Source organism: Agelaius phoeniceus, chromosome 11 (genome assembly GCF_051311805.1).
Source record: "Agelaius phoeniceus isolate bAgePho1 chromosome 11, bAgePho1.hap1, whole genome shotgun sequence".
Lineage (NCBI taxonomy): Eukaryota > Metazoa > Chordata > Aves > Passeriformes > Icteridae > Agelaius > Agelaius phoeniceus.
The window spans coordinates 14,031,180-14,055,030 of NC_135275.1; the positions used below are offsets into that span (position 1 = coordinate 14,031,180).

General features: G+C 43.7%; 1 protein-coding gene across 3 annotated transcripts in view; it reads left to right on the forward strand.

Annotated features, from left to right (window-relative positions):
• SETD5 (SET domain containing 5) overlaps positions 1-23,851 on the forward strand; it is a 65,325-nt gene that overhangs the window by 13,063 nt on the left and 28,411 nt on the right. Inside the window, exons 2-8 of one of the 3 annotated variants that reach the window (XM_054639892.2) lie at positions 12,937-13,111; positions 16,905-17,010; positions 17,892-18,103; positions 18,424-18,482; positions 18,888-19,075; positions 20,122-20,160; positions 21,699-21,941. In XM_054639892.2, the coding sequence (XP_054495867.2) occupies positions 13,041-13,111; positions 16,905-17,010; positions 17,892-18,103; positions 18,424-18,482; positions 18,888-19,075; positions 20,122-20,160; positions 21,699-21,941 (918 nt within the window). In that variant the 5' untranslated portion in view covers positions 12,937-13,040. The remainder of the gene's footprint in view (positions 1-12,936; positions 13,112-16,904; positions 17,011-17,891; positions 18,104-18,423; positions 18,483-18,887; positions 19,076-20,121; positions 20,161-21,698; positions 21,942-23,851) is intronic. The other 2 variants (XM_077184276.1, XM_077184277.1) reach the window with 2 other exon arrangements.

Below are 23,851 nucleotides of genomic sequence, written 5' to 3' on the forward strand. Positions count from 1 at the left end.
TAGATGTTTGTGAGATGAAATCAGATTTTAATTCACTATTCTTTAGATTCTTTTTATCTGCATAGCATAAAATATTTGATGATTCTTGATCACTAGAGAGGTGCTAGTGGGTAATAAAGTATATTTAGGGATCTCTGAATTGTTTTGCCACATTTCAACCAAAGATGTGAATGCATCCAGATGCAAGGTGATGCATTTGTTATCAAAACAGCAAACCCACCTATAAATTGTGAAACAGCGTCTTGAAAAGCAGTAGCTCAAAGGGCTTTAACGTCTTTACAGCTTGTTGCCTCTACATTGTACTTGGGCCATTATTTTATTTAAAAGTGTTAATGTGATTCCTGGACATATTGAAGAGGAAGGGGAAAAAGTGGGGGAAAGGAATGTGAGGCAAAATAAGTAATCTTATAAACACAGCAGTGTTGAGACTGATACTGGAATTGAATTTTGGTTTCCATGCTTCAAGAAGAATGCCAGTGTATTAGGAGAGAATTCAAAGGACAGCTGCAGAAATGATCCAGGGGCTGGAAAATAAGCCTCATGATGTGAGGTTTAAAGGAGCTCAACTTACTCAGCTTATTGAAAAGACAATTGAGAGAGGACTTGATCTTTCTGTAAAAGGACTTGTGAGATTTGCTGACAAAGACATAGCAATATCAACTGAGGTTAGACAAATTCAATTTTGAAGTACAGTTTCTTCGCAATGATAGTAATTAAACATCAGATTTGTTTACAGACAAGGGGAAAGGAGCAAACATTCATCTTAGTCTTTTACGAAAGGCCCAACTTAGTTATTTTTGGAGAAAATACATTGCAATTTATTTTTTAAAATTATGATAATATGCCTTTCCTGACACTGGGGTTTAAGAATCTTTGGAGATTTTGTGCCATGATCAGTTGGTGCAAGTTCAGGTACATGAACTTGCAGTCACAGCCAAGATCGTGAAATTAAGATGAATTTAGAGGAGAAATAGTTAAGCTGGTGCTAGAATACTGCCTTGCATAACACACATGAGATGTGAAGGGAACTCTGAAATTTAATGCTTTGTGGTCTGCATCACTGGAACGCAGCTCTTTCCCATACTGTGTTTCTTCAGATGTTTAAGATATGGTTAAGGCTTTCTGAAAGCCCCTACAGAGAAGCCCTGATGTAACTGTGTACACTCACGGTATTCAGATGAGCATTCCTGCATTCCGGTTGGCCGCAGCAGAAGTCTGTAAATCTTTCTCATCCTTTTTTAGAAACAGTATGAAAAAAATTGCACAATGGCAATATGATTATAATTCTTCTGATAGTAAGCACAAACTCTCCTGGTAGGTTTCATTCTTAAATGAATGTAGGATATTATCTATCTCTCAAGTTAACTGGACTTGTTCAGAAAGTTTATTTATGTTTGAAACAAATAATTGTAAGAAGTGGTGTTCTGATGGCACTTGTTTGCTGGTTTTCATGCTGTCCAAATGAGAGTACTTTAGCAATTCTACTTGTCCATCACATTGTAAATTCACCTGGGGAATTGAGTGACTCAGTTTGGTAATGGCTCCAGATCATGCTTCTACTTTTTATTTGCAGTTGTGCATTCCACCACTCCCTTGATGGCTGCCAAGTTTCTGTATTTCCATAGATTACCTTGTTCCAGATGCCTTTGCAGACATGCAGAGCTCTTAAATTCCCTGCTGGTAGCTCTTAAAATCTGCTGCTTTGTGCAGGTGGAGCTCTCGCGGTTGGTTCTGCCTGAGTGCATGCTCGTCCTTGCCTGTGCAGAGGAGGACCTTGAGCTACCTGGGCTGCTCTTTTCTCCTGTGTGGCTGCATTCCTGCCTCTCCTCTCTTCCTCCTCCAGGTCCAGTAAGGGAGGAGCCCCATTGCTGTCACCTCTGCAGCTGTGCAGTAAGAAAATGCTTCTATGTCCTATGGAAGAAAAGGCAGCTGAACGTTTTTCTGAACATTTTCTATCAATTTGTCACATAAATTGTGCTGTTTCTGAGGTGGGAAAGAAGTTGTCTGGCAGCTGGAAGTTTCCTTGCTTAGGGCTAGAGGGATAGCAAACTGCAGGAACGTGTTGGGGCACTACACAGCACAAAGCAAAGACCTCCAGCTTCGAGATCAAGTGCAGCAACCCCTGCTACTCACCTTGTCCAGACAGCCCTGTCTGCCTTAACCTGCAGGAGCAGCTTGCAGGAAAAAGTCACAGCTGCACACAAAAGAGGTTGTAAGGGCTCAGTTTAAGAGTAGGGAAATCTGCCTCTTCCTTGTCTTCCCTCTCAGATGTGTCACTGTCCCCCTCTCCACAGCATCACAAGGCTGATGGAGAGGACCTGCTGGAGAAGGGCTGTCAGTCTGTTCAGCCTGAGCAACTTTTCTCATTTCAACCTCTTTGTTTCATCCTGTGGTTGTACATACATGTGCTTAGTTGCATTTATGATAATCATGAAAAATACCCTGAATGTATTACTCTGCTCATAATTCAACATTCAAAAAAGATGGAGGTAGCAGATAGCATTACAAGGATGTATTACAGAACCACTCACTCAGCATGGCTTTCGTGTGAGCTTTAGGTGAGCACTCTTGGCCAACTGTTTGATGTCAATGCTCCTGTGTTACCACCCACAAGCAGTTAAGGTGGTTGTTGGTGTGCTGTGCTCTTCTCAAAGGAAGAAATTACTAATTTATGTGCAAGTCATCAGAAATAAGTCAGGTTTAAGTGATTTCTGTCTTTTTTCAGTCACTGGTTGCAGGTGTTTGACTGCTAATTTCTGGTCATCTGCATTTACTTTGAAAATGTGTTCAACTGGATTATCTGCTTTTTATCTTGTTAATAAAAAAATGGGCTATTCAAAAAAGTGATCATGGCTCTCAGCACTGTCTCGCCAAGCTTTGCATTTCTTGCCAGCAGTTAGGAAGTAGGTATTTGGGAGTTTCCTGAATAAGCATTACACCTTTTTCTCTGCAATTGTAAGAGCAAATCTGTGATTATATTATATTATATGTTTCACAGAAAAAACATACCAAAGTGACTTTTAAAAATTTATATTCCTTAAATCTGGTTGGGCCAATGTATTGCTGGCTGCTGTCTTATTCTGTAAATCTGACTACTGGGTGAACATCCTCTCTTCATGGAGGATCCAACATGCAGAGGTGAGGCATGCTGAGTCAGTAGTACCTGCATTTTGGGACCAGTGCATATCTTACCAGTGCCAAAATACCATATAATGTGAGATGCAACTCATCCAGAAAAGTGAAACATGATAAAGAACATCTCTTGGACACTGTTCAGCATCATTGAGTGGCTGGAAGCCCCAGAAGGGGAGCTAAGGGTTTTTGGCTGATGCTGCCTTTGGGCCTCATGAGTGCTCTCCACCACTGTCCTACTGACTCAGTCTGCTCTCTAACAGGTTTTGGGTTGGGAAAAGCACATTTGCCAGAAATATGTGAATTTGCTAGGGGTCCCAGAACCATCTTACATGACCATGAGTGCAACTGGGCACCAGGTCCTGGGCATGTGCTACAGTTGGTGATGTCTCCTAGAAAGATGTCCCTGAGATGGCGATGTGGTGGGACAGTGCAGTGGGCTGAGTCTTGAAACGTATCTCAACCTGGGAATATTGCCAAAATCCTGTAAAATTCACTCGATTTTAATGCCTAACAGTGATTATGTAGCTCGGTAATGGATCTTACTCTTGCCATGTGCAGCATGGGTTGCAGGTGAATTTTGTCACCCGATTTCTCACTCGAGGCCCATCAGACAGACTTGTGTTTGTGGAACGTGGCTCAAGAGCGTTACACAAGCCTGGAGTAACTTCCTTACAACACGGAGAAAAATGTATTTGCATGATATCGAGCCCAGGTGCAAGGCTGCAAAACTTGCCAGTCACAGACCACAGAGGCCCGGTTGGAGCTGGAATGGCACTCGGTGATGCTTTGGGCAGGGGCGAAGGGTCAAAACGAGTCCTGTAATGGAAAGCAGGGCTGAACCTTCGCGTGGGAGCTGCGGCTCCATAATTGCCACACTGTGTGATGTTGCCATGGCTGCCTGGGCAGTCCCTGCGTGGTTTCCTGATGTGTGAGAGCAGGCCGAGGCTGCCGGCGAGCGCAGAGCTGCCCTACGTGTTTGGGGAGCTCAGGCGTGCGCTGGCAAGCCGCGGTGATGGGAGGATCCCTGTGTGGGAGATTGGAGGCTTTGAGCTCAGTCTTTTCCCCATCTCTTCCCTCCCAACAGATCAGAGAACAGGCTGTGATTTTTGCAGGACTTTAAAACATCCTTTTTTTTTTTACTTCTTTCTCTCCATTGCAAAGTTCTTCATTCTGCCTTAAGCCGGGGTCGTGCTAGGAGCGAGGCTGCAGTGTGAAATGGAGAATCCTAAGGGCACGAAGGAAGGCCTGGGGGGGCTTGCCGGGCCTGGGGGACTCTGGCATGTTTTGATCCCAGAGCCTTTGGCTGCCTTGCCATCTGCATAGCCTGTGAATAGTTTTCTCTGGCACAGACCTTGTTCCTTAGTGTTGCATCATCTCTGGGAGAAAGGCCAGGTCCGGAGCCCCAGCACAAAGGCTTTCTGAAGCCGATGAAGCTTGTTCTGTGTGCGGAGCGTCTCTCTCCTTCCTGTCGTCCTTTCCATGAGATTCCTGAAGCGGCCTCCGTCCGACAGCCCCCTCGTCAACAGCTGCTTTTTCTCCGCCGCTTCCTGCACACCTGGCTGATGCAACGTCTGCCTTGGAAGCGCTGCCGGAGCCTCCTCTGAAGCTGGGTTGTTTGCCCCGGCGGGGAGTGGCCGGGCAGGCAGCCCTGTCACGTGGAGGCCCTAAATAGATGTATAAAGGACGTACAGCGAGACCTCGAGGCACAGGCAGAGAGTATTTAGTGGGATTATGCAGAAATCTTTTTTCCGATACTGGGACTGGAGGTTGCAGTCCTACTCCTGGCAACTTGTTAGTGGTTAGGCTTCCACTGGTTGTAAGTTCAGGATACTGCTCTGTGCCAGTAAATCCTGCTGATTCCCCTTCTATATTCAGCGACTTCCCGTGACTCTGGACTGTCTGAATTCTCATGGGAACTGTAATTCTCTGGCTTTGGATTTGATCCTAGTTATTGCCCTTTATTGCTGAGTTTCCCCCTGACCTTGCATGTGGTACAGGCTTTTCTCTCTGAAATACCTTCAAAACGCAATTTCAGGGTCTAAAGGTTTTTTCTTTTTGTGGGGGGGTTGTCTAACAAGCTTTTAAATTTAAGGTTTGTCTGCTTAGGAAAGTTTAATAGTTGCATGCATGAAACCATTCATGTGAATACTATTGCATCCACAAGCAACAAAATTTAGAACAAGGAAGCACTTTGGTCTGCTGAGATTGAACCAATGTTATTTACATTATTTAAATGAATCTTGAGTCTTACTTGATCTGTAGCAGTTTTCTGGTGTAGGCAGGTCTCTTAAAACCTGAAAACATAGGGATATATATGGACAAGGTGTGGTGGACTGAGCAGTGGTGTTTCCAATATTGCTGTTCATTGTTATCAGCCCCATTGAAGAAACTGATTGCCCCTAGAACAGTGTCTAAATGGGAATATATATTTTACCTGTTTCTGCTTTTAGTCCAGTCTTCTTGGCATCAGCTGCAATTGATAAGACATGGCAATGTTTCCTTCCTGCCACCTGTTTTGGCAAAGACTTAGAGGAGACGGTCGCAGCAGTAACATCAGCTGCCACAGCTGGATTCACTGGAGGTTGGTTGTCAAACTCTTAATCTCAGAGTATCTGTTCTGAACCTTTTTGTTTGCATTTTTGTGACATACAGGCATTTGACTGTTCTCCTTCACCTCATGGGAAAAGAGAGCAGCAACCTCACAGTATAGGACCAGCATAGCAATTAGGATGTGTTCCCTGCACTGCAGAATAGTTTTGCCCCATGACTGTTACAAAATCAAAAGTTTGTGGAACTGGAAGAGAAAAGGGATATTTTTCCTCTCTCCTATTCCATGTACTTTAGTAGTTTCTGTGTCTTCAACTGTGGTGTCTTATATGTAATCCTTTTTTTCTCTTGTATTACTATATATTTTCCAGAAAATAATAGAGAACTGTATTTGCAAAAATAAAATGTAATAAATATAATAAAATATACTAAATTTAAAAATATAATTTTAAATGCTTCATTATTAGAATAATTTGTCACCTTCACCAGCAGCTTAGAATGCTGTGAGATAGAGCCACTGTAAAGTAATGTTTTTAGCATAGAAAGGGGTTCTTTTTGAGTCTGGGATTTTTCTGAATTTCTCCACTATTTCTGTTATTAATTTAATTTTATTTTGATGATTTCAGATTTTCATAGTATTGTGATGTTTTCTTGAAGACTTCCTCTGTTTATGACCCTTAAAGTTATGTGGGCTTTAATATGACGTTCCTGGTGGGGATAGTCCTTTTTGCATTGCATTGTTGTCATGCCTCTAAAACATTGTCTGTGTCACCTGCTCAGCACACTGTGTGTGCAGACCATGCAGATGCTGCCAGGTCCCTTCTCATCAGTGTGGGGTGCAGGCAAAGTTCCCTGGCGTGTGCCTGCCACCTCTATATAAGCATACCTCAGAATAATTTGGTCTGCCATGGATCACTGCTACTCTGTAATTTGCTTCTGCTTTCTAATACGGCATTTTTATGGAATTATCCTTATGAATGACTCTTCAACCAATTTACAATCAATAGAAATTAAACTTTACAGTAAGGTTCTGTGATGCAAATTGGATGTTTTAAGAAAGTCCAAACAAACCCTTGTCTGGCATCTTTACCTCTGGAGCATATTGAACGGTCAAGGATGTGAATGAATAGTCCAGGACAAAGTATTTCTGGAGGCAAAGTCTTACCTGCCCTTTTTTTTGTCTCTTACTAAATTTCTCTTCTATTTTTTATCATAGTAGGTGAATTCTTTAATGATTTCAAAAGAAAAACAGGATTTTGTTTTGGTTTGCATAATATATTGACTGCTAGAGCAGCAGCAAAGTTTTGAGGTTATTCTTTTTGCTTTTCTAAGTAATTTCTGCAGTCTTGGGTCAGTTGCTAAGAGTACTTGACTATGCATTTTGTAATTTCTCTCCTTGGTTTAATTTCTATCAGTTGCTCTCTCATTATTTGTAGTCCCTTAAGGTGTAGTTCACAGAGGAGTTTAACTAAAATTGATGTTTCCTTCATGAGATAAAATGATGGAATTGTGTGGATGGATATTGTGAAAATTGCCTTAAAATGGCTTAAACATAGTTTAATTTTTTTATTAAATTTACTTACTTTCCATCTGTTTCCAAATTTTATCATTTTATCAAAATCAGTTTAACTTGCTTGTACCTCAATTTTAATAATGGCTTACATAGCCTTCCTTGAACAACTTTATCATGCTGACGTTGGCTAAGTAGGTGTATGCATAAACATGTGTTGAGGTAGTGTGTAGTGCTTTCACAGACCACTTCAAGAATAATGGGAATTGTTAATATGATTTCATATCTTGTAGGGAACAACTTGACTGATGCATAGGCCCATGGATACCAAAAGCATTTTTAATCATCCATATTCTAAAAGCAGTAGTCTTGCTATTCCCTGATCTTTGACTCCAGCTCTTGTGAGTGTGATGAGCAGGAACAGCTCTCACTGGGTTCTTGCTTTTTGACATTTTACAATTTTAAAATGCTGTTATTCTTATTGTAAGAGCTTGTCGGTGTTTTTTCAAGGTTTTCTAGATCCCAGAGAGCAAAATGAACTCTGAACCAAATATGTACATATAAGCATTTCTTTTTGCATATGGTTGGATACATATAAACCAGGGGACAATTTTGAGAATGGCCTAAGACAAATAAATCTTTAACCATTGCGCTGTACTTGTCAATAATTTGGTTATCACGGTATACATAGCTAGTAATGAATTCCAGTGTTGCCTGTTACTTTGATCCTTCCTGTTGTAGACCAGGACTGAGTTCTCCCAGACCCCGTGGGATGGGATTGCTGTCTTGCTTTGTCAGCCCACCAGCAGATGATGTATGGATCTAATGATAATAGTGAATACTTATATCAGTATTTCATTCTTTGAAACTGGCACAGTTGTTTCCTTGCTGCTTAGTGAACCCAGCTTGTTTTCAGAGCGGAGCTAAGCATTCATATTGGTTGATTGAGGCACAATTCAAGTACTTTTAGCAATCTGTTTCACAGTCAGTTGGAGCTAAATGATCTAAGGCTTTAGCTGCTCTGCCCCTATGTCTGTGTAGATGTCCTTATAGAACAATATGTCTGAAATTCAGGGAATTTGATGCATTTTTTTGACCTAACTGTTAAATACAGAAAACCTTGATCTGTTTCTGTTTGCTCTAAAGGTGCTTTCCCTTCTGTTAAGGATCTGACCTTGACATGAGGTTTGTGCATGTACAGGGAGTGCTTGATTGGACTCAGGTGGACTGTGCACATATTTGAGTGGCACTGGCTGATGAGAGGACTATTTCACATGGTAATGGAAGCTGTTCCTGTTTACATTAGATGTCCCATAGATTTTGATTATTCTGAAATTTCCAGGGGAAAAGATGAATGATGAAAATCTAAGATGCTAACACTTGTTACACTGCTCCACATGCCAAGTGATTTGCCACTGGTGCAGATGACAGTGTAAGTATGAACTCATGAGACCTTGCTGTTTCTGTCCCAAATGAGGCTGGCTGAGAGGATGCCAAAGAAGGCTGCATGGCAGAGCTGCTATTACCAGTTTTCCACAAGCTCTGGACTGACCTGTGGCAGTATGAGGTGCAGGAGAAGAAAGTGCTTTGAATTTGATATGACTGGTAGTGGCGTGGGAGCTTAAAAAATCTGCAACTCATTATACACAGAGCTCATCCTTTGTAGGTGACTTACAGGCCCATTGCTGAGCATAGAGATGATGGTGGTTATTGTTCAGACACTAGTAATTCTGGGTTGTCATAAGTCTGGAATCTGTTTCCAGTTTGGGACTTCAATAACTGGAGATGTTGGGAAGTGTGGGGAGAGGTAAAGGAAGCGCTTTATCTGTCCTTTACTATCTGCAAACAAGAAGTGGTTGCTGTCATTGCACATAGAGGTGATTTCCCTGTTCTCCCTGCCCTGGCTCACATGTTGAAGTTCTGCATAATCAGAAAAAGCTTTTGTCAGTTTGTCCACGATATGGTTTTACCAGTGTTACCTTTTTATCTTTTTTGGCCATGCATAAGACACTGGATGCACAATGGTAAAGTATTTCAGGCTCTCTGTGGCCACAGACTCACAGATGTGCACTGACCCTGCTGAGGAGCAGGATGAATCTCTGTCCTCCCCCTGCTTGGTAACTGCTTTGCCCTTGAATCTGTGACCGTGGGACAGTGCAAGGGACACGTTCTGTCCCCCCTGACATTGTACAGCATCACCTGAGCAGCACCAAAGGGTGATGGAGTCTGAATTTAGGTAGCACATGCAATCTGTGAGGCTGTGCCCGGGGTTTTTTCTCTGCAGGTGAATTTTCAAGACGCTCACAAATACTTTGTAGAGTCTGTCAGCAGATGTTGCACACCAAGGGTGCCCAGAGGTGTGTGTATGACTGGGACATGAGTGAAGACAGGTACAACCACATCTTGAAAGAGGAAGCTCTGGTGAGCTCTTTGACTCACCATGCTTGATTGTCCCTGTTAGTACAGACTTTTAACACCACAAGTAATAAAGTGAGTTTCCAGCAGTAAATTTTCTGCATCTGCTTTATTTGTACATGGATGGCACTGGCTGTGGAAGTGAGCCAATGCAGCACTGCAGCCATCGCATCCTAAACAGCATTCTGAAAATTCTATTCACTGTTACAGCAGCAGGTGTTGCTTAACCTTCGCTTGGCCAGCTTAGATTTATTACAGTCCTTTCTGTCAATGCAGGATGTTACCTGAAATAACTGAATAGCATATATTCACAGTGTAGCCAAGGCAGCCACTCACAGTGGCTCAGTCCCTTGGCATGTGACCTGTGCTGAGAGAGAACTGGGGATCCCAGCTGGGCTGGCTGTGTGGGTGGATGCTCATCTGGGCTGTTCTGATGATGTTGGGGAAGACCAAGTATCTTTATACCAGTCTGACTGGTTAAGGAGGCTGGTGTGTAAGTGCCAAATGTGGGGGGAAAATATCTTTAAATGCTGCACTTTCAAAACCAGCTAAATATTACCTACATGTTAGGCCATCAAAATTCCCATTTCCATTTGATTTCAAGAAGAATTGTGTTGTAAGGCAGACAGATTTTTGCTGTGGTCTGAAGCTCATTAGATTTTAATTAAGACTTTGAATTTAGTAAAACTTCTTCCAGTGGCAGCAGAGAGAACTGGGTGTGACTTCTGTTTTTTTTCTTCTTCAGCTGTATTTTTGGGGGTAGAGGTAGGAGGGACATTGGGGATTGAATATAAAGGAAATTGCCCAGTTTGGTAGGTGAACATGTAGATCTCAACCCCAGAGTTTTCTGTCAGGCTGATGTTTTGCATGTTAGCAGGCCAAGTGTCATGGAGTCCAGACTGTAATGTAGCCTGAAGGTGATGTGGTCTTGGACAGCACATGAGGCTGGTCTCAGCAATTCAATTTGAATTGTCACATTGTCACAGTTGAAAGTACACATAAAATAGCACCAAACAGTAAAATCTGAACATGGGTGATAGTTGGGCAAGTATTGCTGGGTCAACATAAAAGTGAAGTGGAATTTGCCTTGTTTAACCTTTCGGTTTGCTATTTCATGTTTCTCCAGTAATCTCCTTCCCAAAAATGGGAGTTCAGACCATATCAGTGCAGCAGCATTTGTACAGTACTGATAGAAAGAGGGTTTTCTATGAGAAGTGGGTGAAAACTTGTCCCAATTACTCCTGGACTGCCCAGGTATCCTGTGACTCTCCAGTCCAGAAGCTGCACCTGAAATCCTCCAGTTCTGCTGAGTCACAGGCAGGCGGGAGGCTGGAATTCATCCTGAACTGTCAGGCTGCTGCCAGCTGGGTACAGTCATTGGCAAAGGCATGAGATCAATAGAGGGAAAACATCTAAACAAGTATTTAGAAAGATTACTGGGTTTGGGGTGAGGAAGAGTTTTCCATGTTCCTTAAAGGGAAGGATGCTTCAGACACTGAGAAACTTGTCTTATTGCTTTTAACCTTGTGCTAGAGTTTTACGTGACTCGGTTGAAGCAGGGATTGATGTCTGTAGCTTTTAGCTGTATTTTAGGAGCAGTTTGTCTCATCTTGTGGCAGCGTAGAAATCACAACTCTTGTCACAAGCACAAGAAAGGGTAAATAAAACACGTCTGGAAGGTCCTTTTATTTTTCCTTTTTTTTCCCAGAAAACACACTCAAGGACACTGGGCTGTCTTGGGTTGGAACTGCTTGTGAGCTTAGTCCTGCCTGTTTCCTTTTTCATCTCCCACCTCCCTGTGAGACCATTGCTTTGGGGCATAACAGGGAATTGCCATAGACCACTTAGAAATCTTTATGTGCTACTTCTGTAATTCACTGTATGCCTGTCATACTCTCTGAAAGATTTTCCATAGGGATGTATGCTGAAGAAGGAAAGTATTTCCTTGTGCCGAGAGAAGTGGCCTGCCTTTTAAGACAGGAAAAGGCAACATAGCATGTAGCATTTAAACTTTCTGACTCTCACTCTTCATTTGCCCTTATAGTGAGTGTGCGTTTTTGTCTTTCTGGGGGTTTTGTGTATTAAACAATGGCTGGACTGTGGTGTCCAAAGGCAGTTCCCTGTGAGAAATTCACTACCCACAGGAAAACTTGGCTCACGGCCTCTCTGTAGCCCAGGAGGGTTTGCTGGCAGAGCCCCGAGATGCCGGGGAGCATGTGACAGCAGGCTGGCTTGTCTGCGCTGCCGGAGCCAGGGAAAGGCAGTGGAAAGTATTCAAGGCTGCCCTTAAAGTTTAACGCGCAGAGAGGGTGGTTGTCACCATTTTTCTTTGGTTTTGGAGCTACCTTTGCTGCGTGCAGAAATGCAGCTTCTCTCTGTGTTGTGGGGGGTTCTCTCGAGCTGTGTAGAATAATAGCTCCTTTATGCTCATCTGTGTTACTGAGGCTATTTACATAACGAGGAGCTGATCCCATTTCACCTCCGGCCGCCATCCGACCCGAGGAACTCCGCGTTTATCGGCGATTTCTCTCGCGGCCGTACAAAGCGCTGTGGTCAGTAGGGAAGGTGGAGCCCGGGCTTCCCCTCACGGCCGGCGGCTGCGCCCCGGTGCCGCCGTGACTCACCCGGCTCCCCGCACACAGCCAATGGTCCCGCCGCATTCCCCAGGCGTCTGACGTGGCTCTGCCGCGGGGAGGTGTCAGGGACAGCCGAGGCCCGCTCTGTCAGGGCTCCCTGAGCCACCGCCGCGCAGTCCGGGATGGGCCTCGTGGCCCTGGGCAGCCCTCGGTGCTGTGGGAGCGGCTGCTCTGCCGCTCACACTCACCTGTGCTGTAGGCCTTGCGAGTGCACGTACAAACTGATCTCCAGGGAGAGGTCTCAGCTTGGTCCACCCCGGCATTGTCTAGTTGTCCACAGAGATGGGATTTTACCTGCAGCTCTTTTGGGGAAAGAGTTAGGAAATGCTGATGGAGGGCTGTGAGTGATAGGTGACAGCTGCTGCTTATATGCAGAAGGAGCTAATAGATTACTTATCTGATAATTAGTCCTAAGTTTACTTGGGGGAGGAGGGAACTGTCATTATCAGCTTTAAGGCAAAGCAGCTCATTGCATGTCAGTCCAACACTGTAAAAAGCCCCCAACCTCCCCCCCAAACTTCTGCCATCTACCTCTTCCCTGGCCCTACATATGAAAATGAAGTAAAAATGATGTGGCATGTCACTGATGGAAATCTATTTCTGCTTTTCTTTGCTGTGAAAACCTTCTTTAGAGGCGTACAGGGAGACCTCACCCCATAACAGAGATGCAATGCTTTGTTTCTACCCCGGTAGGTTTCCCCATGTCCGTGACGTGTTGGCCGAGGCTCTGCGGCTCCTCTCCGCCCTCGGAGCGGCCAGTCGCTGCCCTCTGGACTCCGTGATCCCCGACGGGCGTCATGAGCATTGCAATCCCTCTGGGAGTCACCACACCAGATACGTCCTACTCCGACATGGCTGCAGGATCGGAGTGAGTGTTACCCCACGGATGAGGAGAAAGGAGAGCGGGAGGGTGCCAGAGGGCCGACCTGGAGCTGGGCTGTAGGATTGGTGCCAGTGCTTTCTCCACTCAGGAGAAAGGGGCTGCTGGGCTGTATGAGAGATGGGTATTAACAAATGCAGTGTTATGGAAATTGGTAAGTTTGACAGAGGATATGGGGAAAAGGAGAATTCCGACAGTATGAGGCACTCAACCTTGGGTTTTTTATCAGCTTGGCTGGTAAATCTATACTCAAGTGCAGGCAGTCGTGCGTTTGCTGTACCCAGGCTTGACATTGGCATGATACAAACCAGCTCCTTTTTCAACAGCTGCAATGTGAGGGATCAGCGTGCTGAACCTTCCTCTCAGTAGAGCCTATTAGCTCAGACTTGGTACCAGTCTTGTGTGACTGATTTGTGGAGACCTTTGGAGTTTGACATAGATGTGAGACAGCATCAGCCTGGGTAGGCACCTTTATTTTGTTTCGGCCCCTGAGCAGACTCCAAGGAGCACATCTCAGAGAGCATCTTTTGGAGTCCCCACCACAGGACCATGTGCAGGGCTCTCCCTGCAGCCGTACCTCCAAGGCCTGTTGGAGGGGACTTAAATTTCTTTAAAAACACTCTGCTTCTGCAGAGTCAGGAGCATTTCAAAATCAGGAAATACTGCATTGTGATCTCTTCTTAAAACCCTTGTTAGAATGATGTCAGCTAGGATTAGAGTATGTTTTTGTCAGGGATGAGAGCAAGGGCTGAAGTTTATTTCTGTGTGCTTCTACCTCCTGCTTGCCTGCATCCTTCTTTGGAACACAGACTGTAGTATCTCTTTACAAAAATCTACAAATGACGTTTTGGAAGTAGATTTCTCCCATGTATTATCTAGGGGTATCTACTGTGCAAATACCTGCATGTCAGCTGGATCAGTGTAGAACAGAAATTGCTCCAGACTATTGATTTTGATCTGTAAGAGCAGTGGGCTCAGGTTTGAATCACTGTTTTTCCCTTCCATCTCACCCTGATTCGACTATGCATAGAGTTTGACTACATGGTTGTACTCTCTGCAAGACTGCTAATGCTCTTTTTTGTCTGTCTTGGCACTGGCCCCATTCTAGCCATTCTTCTTTGTGATGCTTCATTCCATCCTAAAGCCCACATTTTTACATGTTGTTTTTAAACAGAGAATCAGAATCTAGTAAGTCACTCATTTGCACTGGTTACATGATCCTTCACTTTTAAGATCTATCATTTAGTACTGCTTGTCACCCTGCTTCTCCCACAGCAGCACTTTGAAGACTCAACATGCAGGAATTTTAAACTGTTTATGGCAGGAGGAAGAGTGCTAAATAGTTTGCTCATGTACTTTGCTTTCGAAGCTGAGCGTGGTAGGGAGAAGAGCCAGATGTGTCTGCGCATGTGTCCCTTGTAGCATTTAAGTATCAAAAAGACTGACTGTAAACCTTCTGCAAAGCATTTTCTTTCTCCCTTGTAAAGAAATTTGTAGGTCCAACTTGAGGCTAGGCTGGAGTGCTTCGAGAAAAGGTGTTTGAAGATTTCTGAATTGGTTTCTCTGCCTGTTTTCTAAAAATTGGGAATGCCAGGACTTCATTCTCCAGGCTTTGCATCAATGCGCTGTTACTGCTGAAGTGTCCTTTGTGGGCCTGTTCAAAGTTAAGGCTGTCCTTCACTTTGCCTTTGAAACTCTTTGGTTTGATACATAAAGTCTGGGGTACCTGAGCTTCGTACCTCTTAAAAGGAATTGATTCCAAGATGTACATCATGAAGGCAGTGGGGAAGGTAAAAGGAAAACGAGCTGATCCTCTTTACAGGCTGAGCTTTAGCATCTTCCCCAGCCTCTGATATAGAGAGGAGGTGAAAATGGTGTAGGGTGTTGCTGTTCATCTGAGGGTGATATGGAGGCTGCAGAGTAGTTTTGCTGTGTTAGTCTGACTGCATATTGGAAGGTGTGGAAGCTCCTTGGCATGCTGCTGCTGAGGAAGCATGGGCCCCAGTGTTGTTGCCCCTGGACACCGTTGCACCAACAATTCTGAAGTTTTATTGCTAATGCTTGCGGCAGCATTGCTGGTATTCCAGTCTGACTGTGGTTAGGAATGTGGGTGACTTGGACAGAGGACCTATCTGCTGTTTAGACTGTTTAGGCTCTTTTCCTTCTAATACTGAAATATTTCTGAAAGGGTTATTAACCTGAATGGATTTGACACTGTACCAATCTGAAAGTCCTAAAGGATTGTTGCAAAGGCTGGATTATGTGGCAAATTCTACATGGTAACTTTTATTAAGAAATACATCCTTTGAGAGAGAACATCTATATCTCCTGCTTCTGACAGTTTAGCTGGCTGTAGTCACATTGAAAACTGACTGAATTTATCATGTCATGCACCTAAATCCTGAGCTACAGAGGTGTTTTTTGCATAGGTGAAATGTCTTCTACTTTCTGCAGTTCTTTGTACGATAAATTATTGCTCCTTTATGTGGCAAAGACAGATCCACCTTATTCCAGAATAAGCCAGAAGCTCAGAGGTTGATGCCTTGGAGAATAGATGAGGTTGAGTGGCAGGGTGGGGCAAACTTCAGTGCAGCAGAGATTTCAAGAGCTAATAGGAAGTCCAAAGGGCAAGGGGTTACTCTTCTTGGGTGCCTAAGCACTGCCCCACGTGTGATTGCTGGCCATTGTTTGATGGTGCCTGATTCATGCTGACTATGTAGGACCCACTGAAAATCCTGTAAGATCTCACCAGAGCAGCAGAGGTCTGAGATAAAGTTTTCCTTTTCTATATTTTTCTTCCCTGCTTGCTCAGCTCCATGCTGTAATTTTGATGAGGATTCCATCTGCAGGCATGATTCAGTAATATTCTGCCATACTCTGATACAGGCCCTGCTTCTGATCTGTGCAGGTTATCTGACTTCTTGTATCTTCTCCTTGTAACAGAAGACAGCATGTTTCCTTGCTGGTGTTCTGTCTGTAGCCTCATTATCTAATATCCCCTGCATTGAATTGCAGCTGTCCCTTCTCTGAGTAGGTTTTCTGCAGCTTTCTGCCGAGGATATAGCTTTGATTTTTAGCTGTTTTTTTTCACCACCCTGTGGTGGAAGAGTGCATTGTACCTTAGCAGCAGATTTCCTGTTCTGCTCATTGCAGGCTGCTGTATAGAAAGCACAGGGTGAATCTGATCTGTCTGTGGCCACTGTCTGTCCAGGACATGGATTTTGTTGTCTCTTTGTAACAGAAATCTCCAGTTCCTGGTAGTTGCTGTCAGGATAGCTGCAGTTTTCATGCAGGCTTTATCACAGGATGTTGGACTCACTAACAATTGGTATCTGAGGGAGAGAGAAGCAAGCGCAGGTGCAGGAAAGCTGCTTAGCTGCAGTTGAAATAAGCTGTTGCAGAGATAAAATGGCAGTACTGTTCAGTGGCTTTGAGATTAGGCTAGCTGGGTTCAGATGCGAATGCTGAACTAGACCCAATTTCCTCAACAATAAGGAAACTGAGCTTCTTACATGCTAATTACCTTTTTAACTTCCCAGACTGAGACCTAGTTTTAATGAACTATATAGGGTGGCCCTTACTCAGTTCCTTCCCTCTGAGAGCAGGTTCATCCTGTACAGCTTCTGCACACATGATGCTTGGTGAAACGCATGACACCACCTCGATTTCATGGAGTTTCTTCATTCTGAGCTCATGTGTTCAATAGAAAAGAGCAGTGAAATACTGGCACTGAAAAAAATGATGTTGTATTGATGGGTTTTACTTCTGGCCCTTTCTGCAGCCCAGAGTCTGTGGAAGCTAGTCCAGCTGTCAGTGAGAAGAATGTGTACTCCAGCCACGGCTATGGGGCCACCCAGAAACACAGCTATCGCGGGCTGCCTTACGCAGTGAGTACTCTCTCTGCAGTGAATCAGCTCTTTACTGTCTACTTTTACTCTTTTCTGCTTGTTCCATAGTTCTTTGCCTATTAAGCCTTAGGAATTTTGGCTTATTTCTTAGGGAACACTAAGTTAGAGCTGAGTTCTGCCATACGTTTTTCATTTCTGTGTTTATTGTTTGTGAAGTCTTGCATACTCTACAGCAAACTTTATTAGTGTTCTAGGTGATAGATTTTTAACTGAATGAAGTAAATGAATGAAGTGTGAATATATATGAATATATAATATTTTCCTGGTGGTAATTTTATGCCTCATTTGGTTTATTGTGCGCTATTTATACTTGTTTCAACTGCACAGATTTTCACAGTGGTAACTTAAAGGAACAAGGATCAAGGAGCAGTCAGGAGCATGGGAGTGGGAGCATGGCTTGAAGCTGTGGGATGAACAGGGTGTCACAGAATCACTGAGGTTGGAAGGGGCCTCTTGAGATCACATAATCCAACTTCCCTGTTCAAGCTGACTCTGCCTGAGCAGGTTGCTCAAGACCATGTCCAGTTGAGTTTTGAATATCTCAACAGACAGAAACTCTACATCTCAGGGCAGCTGGTTCCACTGTTTAAACACTTATGTCGTCTCAGATTATTAGCAGTACAACAGTTAATGTCGAAATAGCCTGGTTGTTTTCATAGGTTTTGAGTTTAATTCATTGGTGCTGAAGGAAATAATTTACATGTTTCAGAGCTATTACTGTACCTTCTTGATAGGTTGAGGAATTCGGGCTATTGTTTTACGCCAGTTAAATATTAACCTGGGAACTGTGGATTTGGGACTTCAGTTTCTAGGCATCATATCTTCACATTAAAAGTAGTACTGCAAATACTCATTTTCAGGATCATAATTATGGAGCCCCTCCTCCTCCAACGCCGCCAGCCTCTCCTCCTGTCCAGACCATTATACCTCGTGCAGAACTGAATGGCCTGCACTCGCCTGATGAGGAGAACTCCGGGGATAGTGAGAGCTCCTCAGAAGGAGAATCAATTCCCACTTGGTGCCACTGCAGTGTCTCTCAAGATGGTTTCCTCCTCAAGTGTGAAAAGTGCAGGTAAGCTTTGGTGCAGTGCAGATCTGGGCTGCTCCTTGTCTTGACTGCTCATACTGAACCGTGTCACCTTTGGGCTGTGGGACAGACTTCCTTTTGCTAACTGGAGCATTCTTTCCAGTGCTTTACCCAGTATTGACCCTCCTCCTTTGCGTTGTCAGCCTGACAAGTGTTGGTGGCACCAGGAGTGGAGATGAGGATGTTAAATCGATGTTCTTATCATCCTGGGCCCCACTGAGGGCACGCATCTTGTGACATCCTGTTGAATTTCAAGTGACTTTACTCCTACAAACCAGCTTCAATTGTGCATTCTCCTTTGGCAGAGGAATGAGCAGGGGGAAGGTGATCAGACTCCGCCACCGGAAGCAGGACAACGTGTCAGGTGAGTTTGAGGTTATAATTCTGATAACAGCGACTTTTATTTTCTTTCTTCAAGACCTTTGTCTTTTGGATGCTGTAATCATTTAACTGTGATCAGTGCCAGCTAATGTTCTTTGCCTCCCAACCACTGGGATTTTCTCCTCTCCTTACGCTTCACCTCAGTTAGCTCTAGGGAAAATCAGATTATCTTGTGAACAGAAAAGGAGAGTTTTCATCAGTGCCATTCTGTGACATATCAGAAGTTTGGAACACCTGTTCCCAGTTTGGGTGGGAAAACAGAGATGGTATAATTCTCTCAGGGAAGAGCTATGCAGGGGCAGCAAGTTGTCTTGATGAAAATGGACATAAGGGTAAGCTGTGCTCTCAGGGATGAGAAGCTGTTCTCATGAAGCACTTGTCTCTCTAGGCGGGGACAGCAGTGCCACTGAGAGCTGGGATGAAGAACTCTCTCCCTCCACAGTGCTGTACACGGCCACGCAGCACACGCCGACCAGCATCACGCTGACCGTCAACCGCGTCCGCAGGAGCAAACCCAAGAAGAGGAAGAGGAGTACAGAAAAGGCTCGTGCTGCTCCAAAGGCCAAAAAGATCAAGGTATGTGGAGAGAGACAAGGTTGCTGCAGTTCCTACCAAATGCTGTACAGAGTGTTGTTATGAGCAGGTTGACGAGCGGGCAGTAGACAAGATATTTTTGTTCTTCAAGAATTGCTCTTTCGGGTGTAATAATGGGACGCCTTGTATTTGTGACCTGCTGGAGTACGTGGCTGTTGGTTTAAAAATTACCTTGCTGGAGCTCCACCCTTATTTCCCAATGCTGTCCATTCATGCTCAGCGCTTGGACTCAATTACATATTTTTTCCTTTTGCTGTATTAGGATTTGGGGAAGTAGCTTTTGGAGTCTGGCTGTTTGTGGGAAAGGGTCAGTCTGTGAATAGAATGAAAAATGAAGGGAGCATGGTATTTTTTAGCAGGCTTTGTTGAGGAATTTGGGCTGCAGAGCTTCTTGGCACTGTTCTTCAGGGACAGAGATAGTGCCTGTGTGGAAAACTATGTAGGTAGTGATGAACATTTGTTGAGGGATGACTTTACTGTCTTGTTTATGAGGATCTGGGGACCGAAATAATTTTGAATTGCTTATATTGGAATGCAAGTGTGTGAGCAGCTGGTTCTTTCCCATCATCTGCCAGCTTTACCATGATTTTCCACAGGCTAGGTTTCCCTTGAAGTTCTTCTGGTAGGCACCGATTAAATAAAACGCTGGGGGCAGGAGCTATGTGTGGTCTGGAGGGGCTGTTTTGTTGTTGTGAACCACCTTAATTCTGTTGCTGGACCTTTCTTGTATCAAAGCAAGTGAGGTTAGTTGGGAGAGTTTTGGTTTTGATCTTGACGTTTTTACTAAGTGTGAGGCAGGCTTTTTTAGTTCAGAAATCCTGGCCATCCAGCTTTTCAGCAGCTTCCACTGGATTTGCATTGCAGAGTCTCTTTTTGTTCAGGTTCATTGTTTCTTGTGTAGGTTTTCCTGTAATTCTTGCCATCTTTTATTAAGAATTGGAGTAAGATTTAGTGTGGTTCTGGGATCCTAATTCTTAGGAAATTTATAATACTTTGTTTTTTTCTCTCTCTCCTTGTCTGGGGGACAGGCTTTTCGAGAGGGCTCACGAAAGTCTCTGAGGATGAAGGTGAGTAGAAATGACAACCCTCTGTGTTGGTGGTGGGGTTTTTACCCCTTTATTTTGTCCCTCTTTTGGTTTCCCTGGGAAATTTCTGATTGTGGGGCCAGCCTTGTAATAAACTCAAACCTTACAGTGCACCACAAGGAGGCCTATTCAAAAGGCTTTCACAGGAATTGCCCCTTGAACCCTTCCATTTGCTTCTGATAGCTTCCAGTCAGATAATGCAATCCAGTCCCAAGAGGTGATTGATTCACAGCACTTGGGAGTGGGGTGTTTGATGTAAGGGATGTAGAACTGGTTGTGGCTGCTCTTCTGTGAGGGCAGTTGTTGTTTGATTGCATCAAAGCTATTTCAAGCTTGGACATCAAAGTAGTTCACAAGTTTAATATTGGGAGTCCCTAGTAGTGCTGCCTTGTTTGTCTCCACGTCCTCTTACTAGGAATGGATGGGACAATATATTTATCTCTGCCTTCCTGCAGTAGTGGTAGGTGTGGCCATTGAATAGGAAGGTTATTTGACAAAAAAAGTAGACTTGGATTGTGAGCTGCATTTATTTCTAGACACACAAGAGGTGTCTTAAGGTTTGCTCAGTTCCACCTGACCCCAGTCGTGCCACTGGCAGGGGCTTCTGGCAGGTGGCTCAGAGAAAAAGAGGACAGTACTGTGGTGACCCTATGCACCATCTCCATAGTATGCAAGTGACTTGAGAGGGTAAAAATGCATGGCAACTCTTACTGTTTTTAATATATGTGATTAAAATAATGATTGCTCTTCACTTGTCCTTGTTACTAAGACCTCAGTGTCATATGTGTCTCAGTGCTTTATGAAGCCAGTTGAGTTGCTGAGCTCTGGAGTATTTGTTGAACTACTTCAACTACTGCCAAGTAAAGAATGAAGCTTAAGCCTTTTTCTTTCTACCAGCTTCTGTTTTCCCCTCCTTTACAAGACAGTCTAAACGGATTACCTGATTTTGCCCTCTCTTCTTTACTCTGCTTAGGACTTGCAGTTTTAACCCTGTGGGTATTAGCTTATGCTCTACATTCAGTTTCTTGAAACTCTGGTGACCATTTAGCTAGAAGGTTCAGGACTATTTTTGGATCAGTCACTGCAAAGATTGAGATGCAGTCAGCATCATTGAGCACTGTGTTAGCCGTGAGTGGGTTGACTGCAGGACAAGCCTACATGAAATTTATTTGCCTTTGTGTGTTCTGTGCTTTGCTTTTTTAATGTACTTAATTATTTTTCCAAAGTGGCTTAAATTTTTTTTCTGGCCGTGTGCTAGCCTAATTTTGTTTTATGTAGCAGTGCCAAGTACCAACTTTCAAGAGGTCTTAGTTCTGCACAGAAATCTCAGTAGATTTCTGAGTGACACTGTTGTACAATGTTCTGGAGGGTGCAGATGCTGAAAAATGTGTCCTCATAACCAACACTTACATAGCTTGGCACTGATTTGCCTTTTTTTGTAGCTTATTCATGTGCTTGGAGCACTGTGGATAGGTTTTCCTGCTGTGTACTATCCATTCATTCTTTGCTGTTTGGTGCAGAATTCCCCTTCTGAAGCACATGCCTTGGATGAAAACACAGCTGAAGGGTGGGAGAATCGGATCCGCCTCTGGACGGACCAGTACGAGGAAGCCTTCACCAACCAGTACAGTGCTGATGTGCAGAACTTGCTGGAGCGTCACCTCAACTCTAATAAAGACTATGTGGGCAAAACTGCTATGCTGGACACAATCAACAAAACAGAGCTGGCCTGCAATAATACTGTCATTGGGTCCCAGATGCAGGTAAGAACAAGCAGGACAGAGCAGGGAGTAGGTCAGGGCATGGGTGAGCAGTATTGTAGCTCAGGCCAACAGGCACAGATTTGATACATAGTGAATCAGAAATCATGCCAGTCAGAGAGAGATTAACAAATATTTGCATTAAACTAAATTAGTGATGCAAAGTTGGGGATATTTTACACATTTCTGTAATGTGGTTAACAGGTATGTTGCCATAAATACCTTGGTCACTGAACAGCCTGAGACAGAACCAGATCTGTCACTTGCTGGAGATAGGAAATTTCCTGCTTTCCACCTGAGTTTTCCAGTCCCCTTAATTTATTTTTTATTTTATTTCTTGACTTGTGTTGTGTGGAAGGCTATTTTAAAGAACCTTTCAGCATTATTTCAGTATTTTGGATTATTTGAACTCTTGTACTGATTATTTGAACCCAAATACTGCACAACTACAACTGATTTTAGGAATCTGGTCTCTCCCTAACTTGCCAACGATGAGCAGTGGTTGGTGTCTTGCCATCTTTATGGAGTGCATGTAAACAAGCAGAAACAGGAAAACAATGTGTTTGTGTGGTGTATGTCTTCCCCATTCATATTCTTGTTAGCTGTTGTTTCATCTTATCTGTGCTTTATTGAACCAAGTACAGCCTTCCTACCCACTTTAGGCTTTTCTGGGCCTTCCTTGTCCAGGAGAATGGAGATAATTGCATCTGAAAGGGTGGGCTCCAAAAGAGAAGGGGGGCATTTCTTCAGTGTAAAAGGAGCAAAGTCAGAAACCTGAATATGAGGCATATGTTTGTGCTTGAATCATTCTTGTTTATATCAGCTGAGTCACTCAGTGAAGTTCATGTGCTCCCTCCTACCTTTCCCTCTGCCTTCATGCAGGTGAAGCACTTCAGGCAGAGCACAGATATTGCCAGTAAGGGAGAGTGCAGAAAGAGGACTTTGGACCAAACTTTCTTCCATTCTTGCCTCTGGTTCTGCAATAAATAAGATTTCTTGTGGGGGTGGGGTGGGGGGGTAAGAAACATTTCTTGATAGATTTTCTAAAGAAAACTGAGGAAATGCAGATATGAAAAAGTTCTACTTCTCTAGAAATCTTAATATTTTTTGAGACTAAACGTAACCAATTCTGTCTGCCTCACATGGGTTTTAGGAGAAGTCCTGAAATAAGTAATAAAACACATGCTGTGTTTCTTGATATGTGTACAGCACAACACAAGACTATAAAATGCACATATATAATGTGCTTGTTCTTGCCATGCTCTTTCAGCCTCCGCCTTCCCAGTACAGACTTAGGTTTTCCCATAGGAAAATGTGGCCAGCATTCCAAATCAGAAGACTCCAAATGTGATACATGCCAAAGAAACAAAAAAGTTGAAACTTGCAAAACTTGTTAGTGATCTGTAGTTACTGTAAACAAGCTGTTGGCAGGTACTTGTCATTGAACATGCTGGGAAGGTGTTAGGGGACTTTGTATTTCTGTTGGACACTGAGAAAAAAACAGGTGCCTCTCCTGGGTTGCTGCTTGTCACTCCTGTGTCCTGCTGTCTCTGCTCAGGAGGTGGCTGTGGAGTGTTGTGAGGAGGGCACCTGCATGGGTGTGGAGCACGTGCTCTCGTGCACTGTGTTCTGTTTTTGTTTCACTCGTCTCACCTTTGGTAGGCAAACTGAGAAGGCTTCTTGGTTTGCATCAGTTGTCTATTAACTAGGTATCATTATTGAATACAAAAATAGCTTTTCTGTGAGATAAGGGAAAATAGGTACTTTGAGCTAGAAAAAAATCAGGAGGCTGTGCAAATATACATTTGCCAGCTGTGTAGTAATATTGTTGCTGCTCTCTTTGGCCATGAAGACTCTGAAGAGAGGAGAAAGGAATAAAAATAATGTTTTATTATGCCCTGCATACTCTTAAT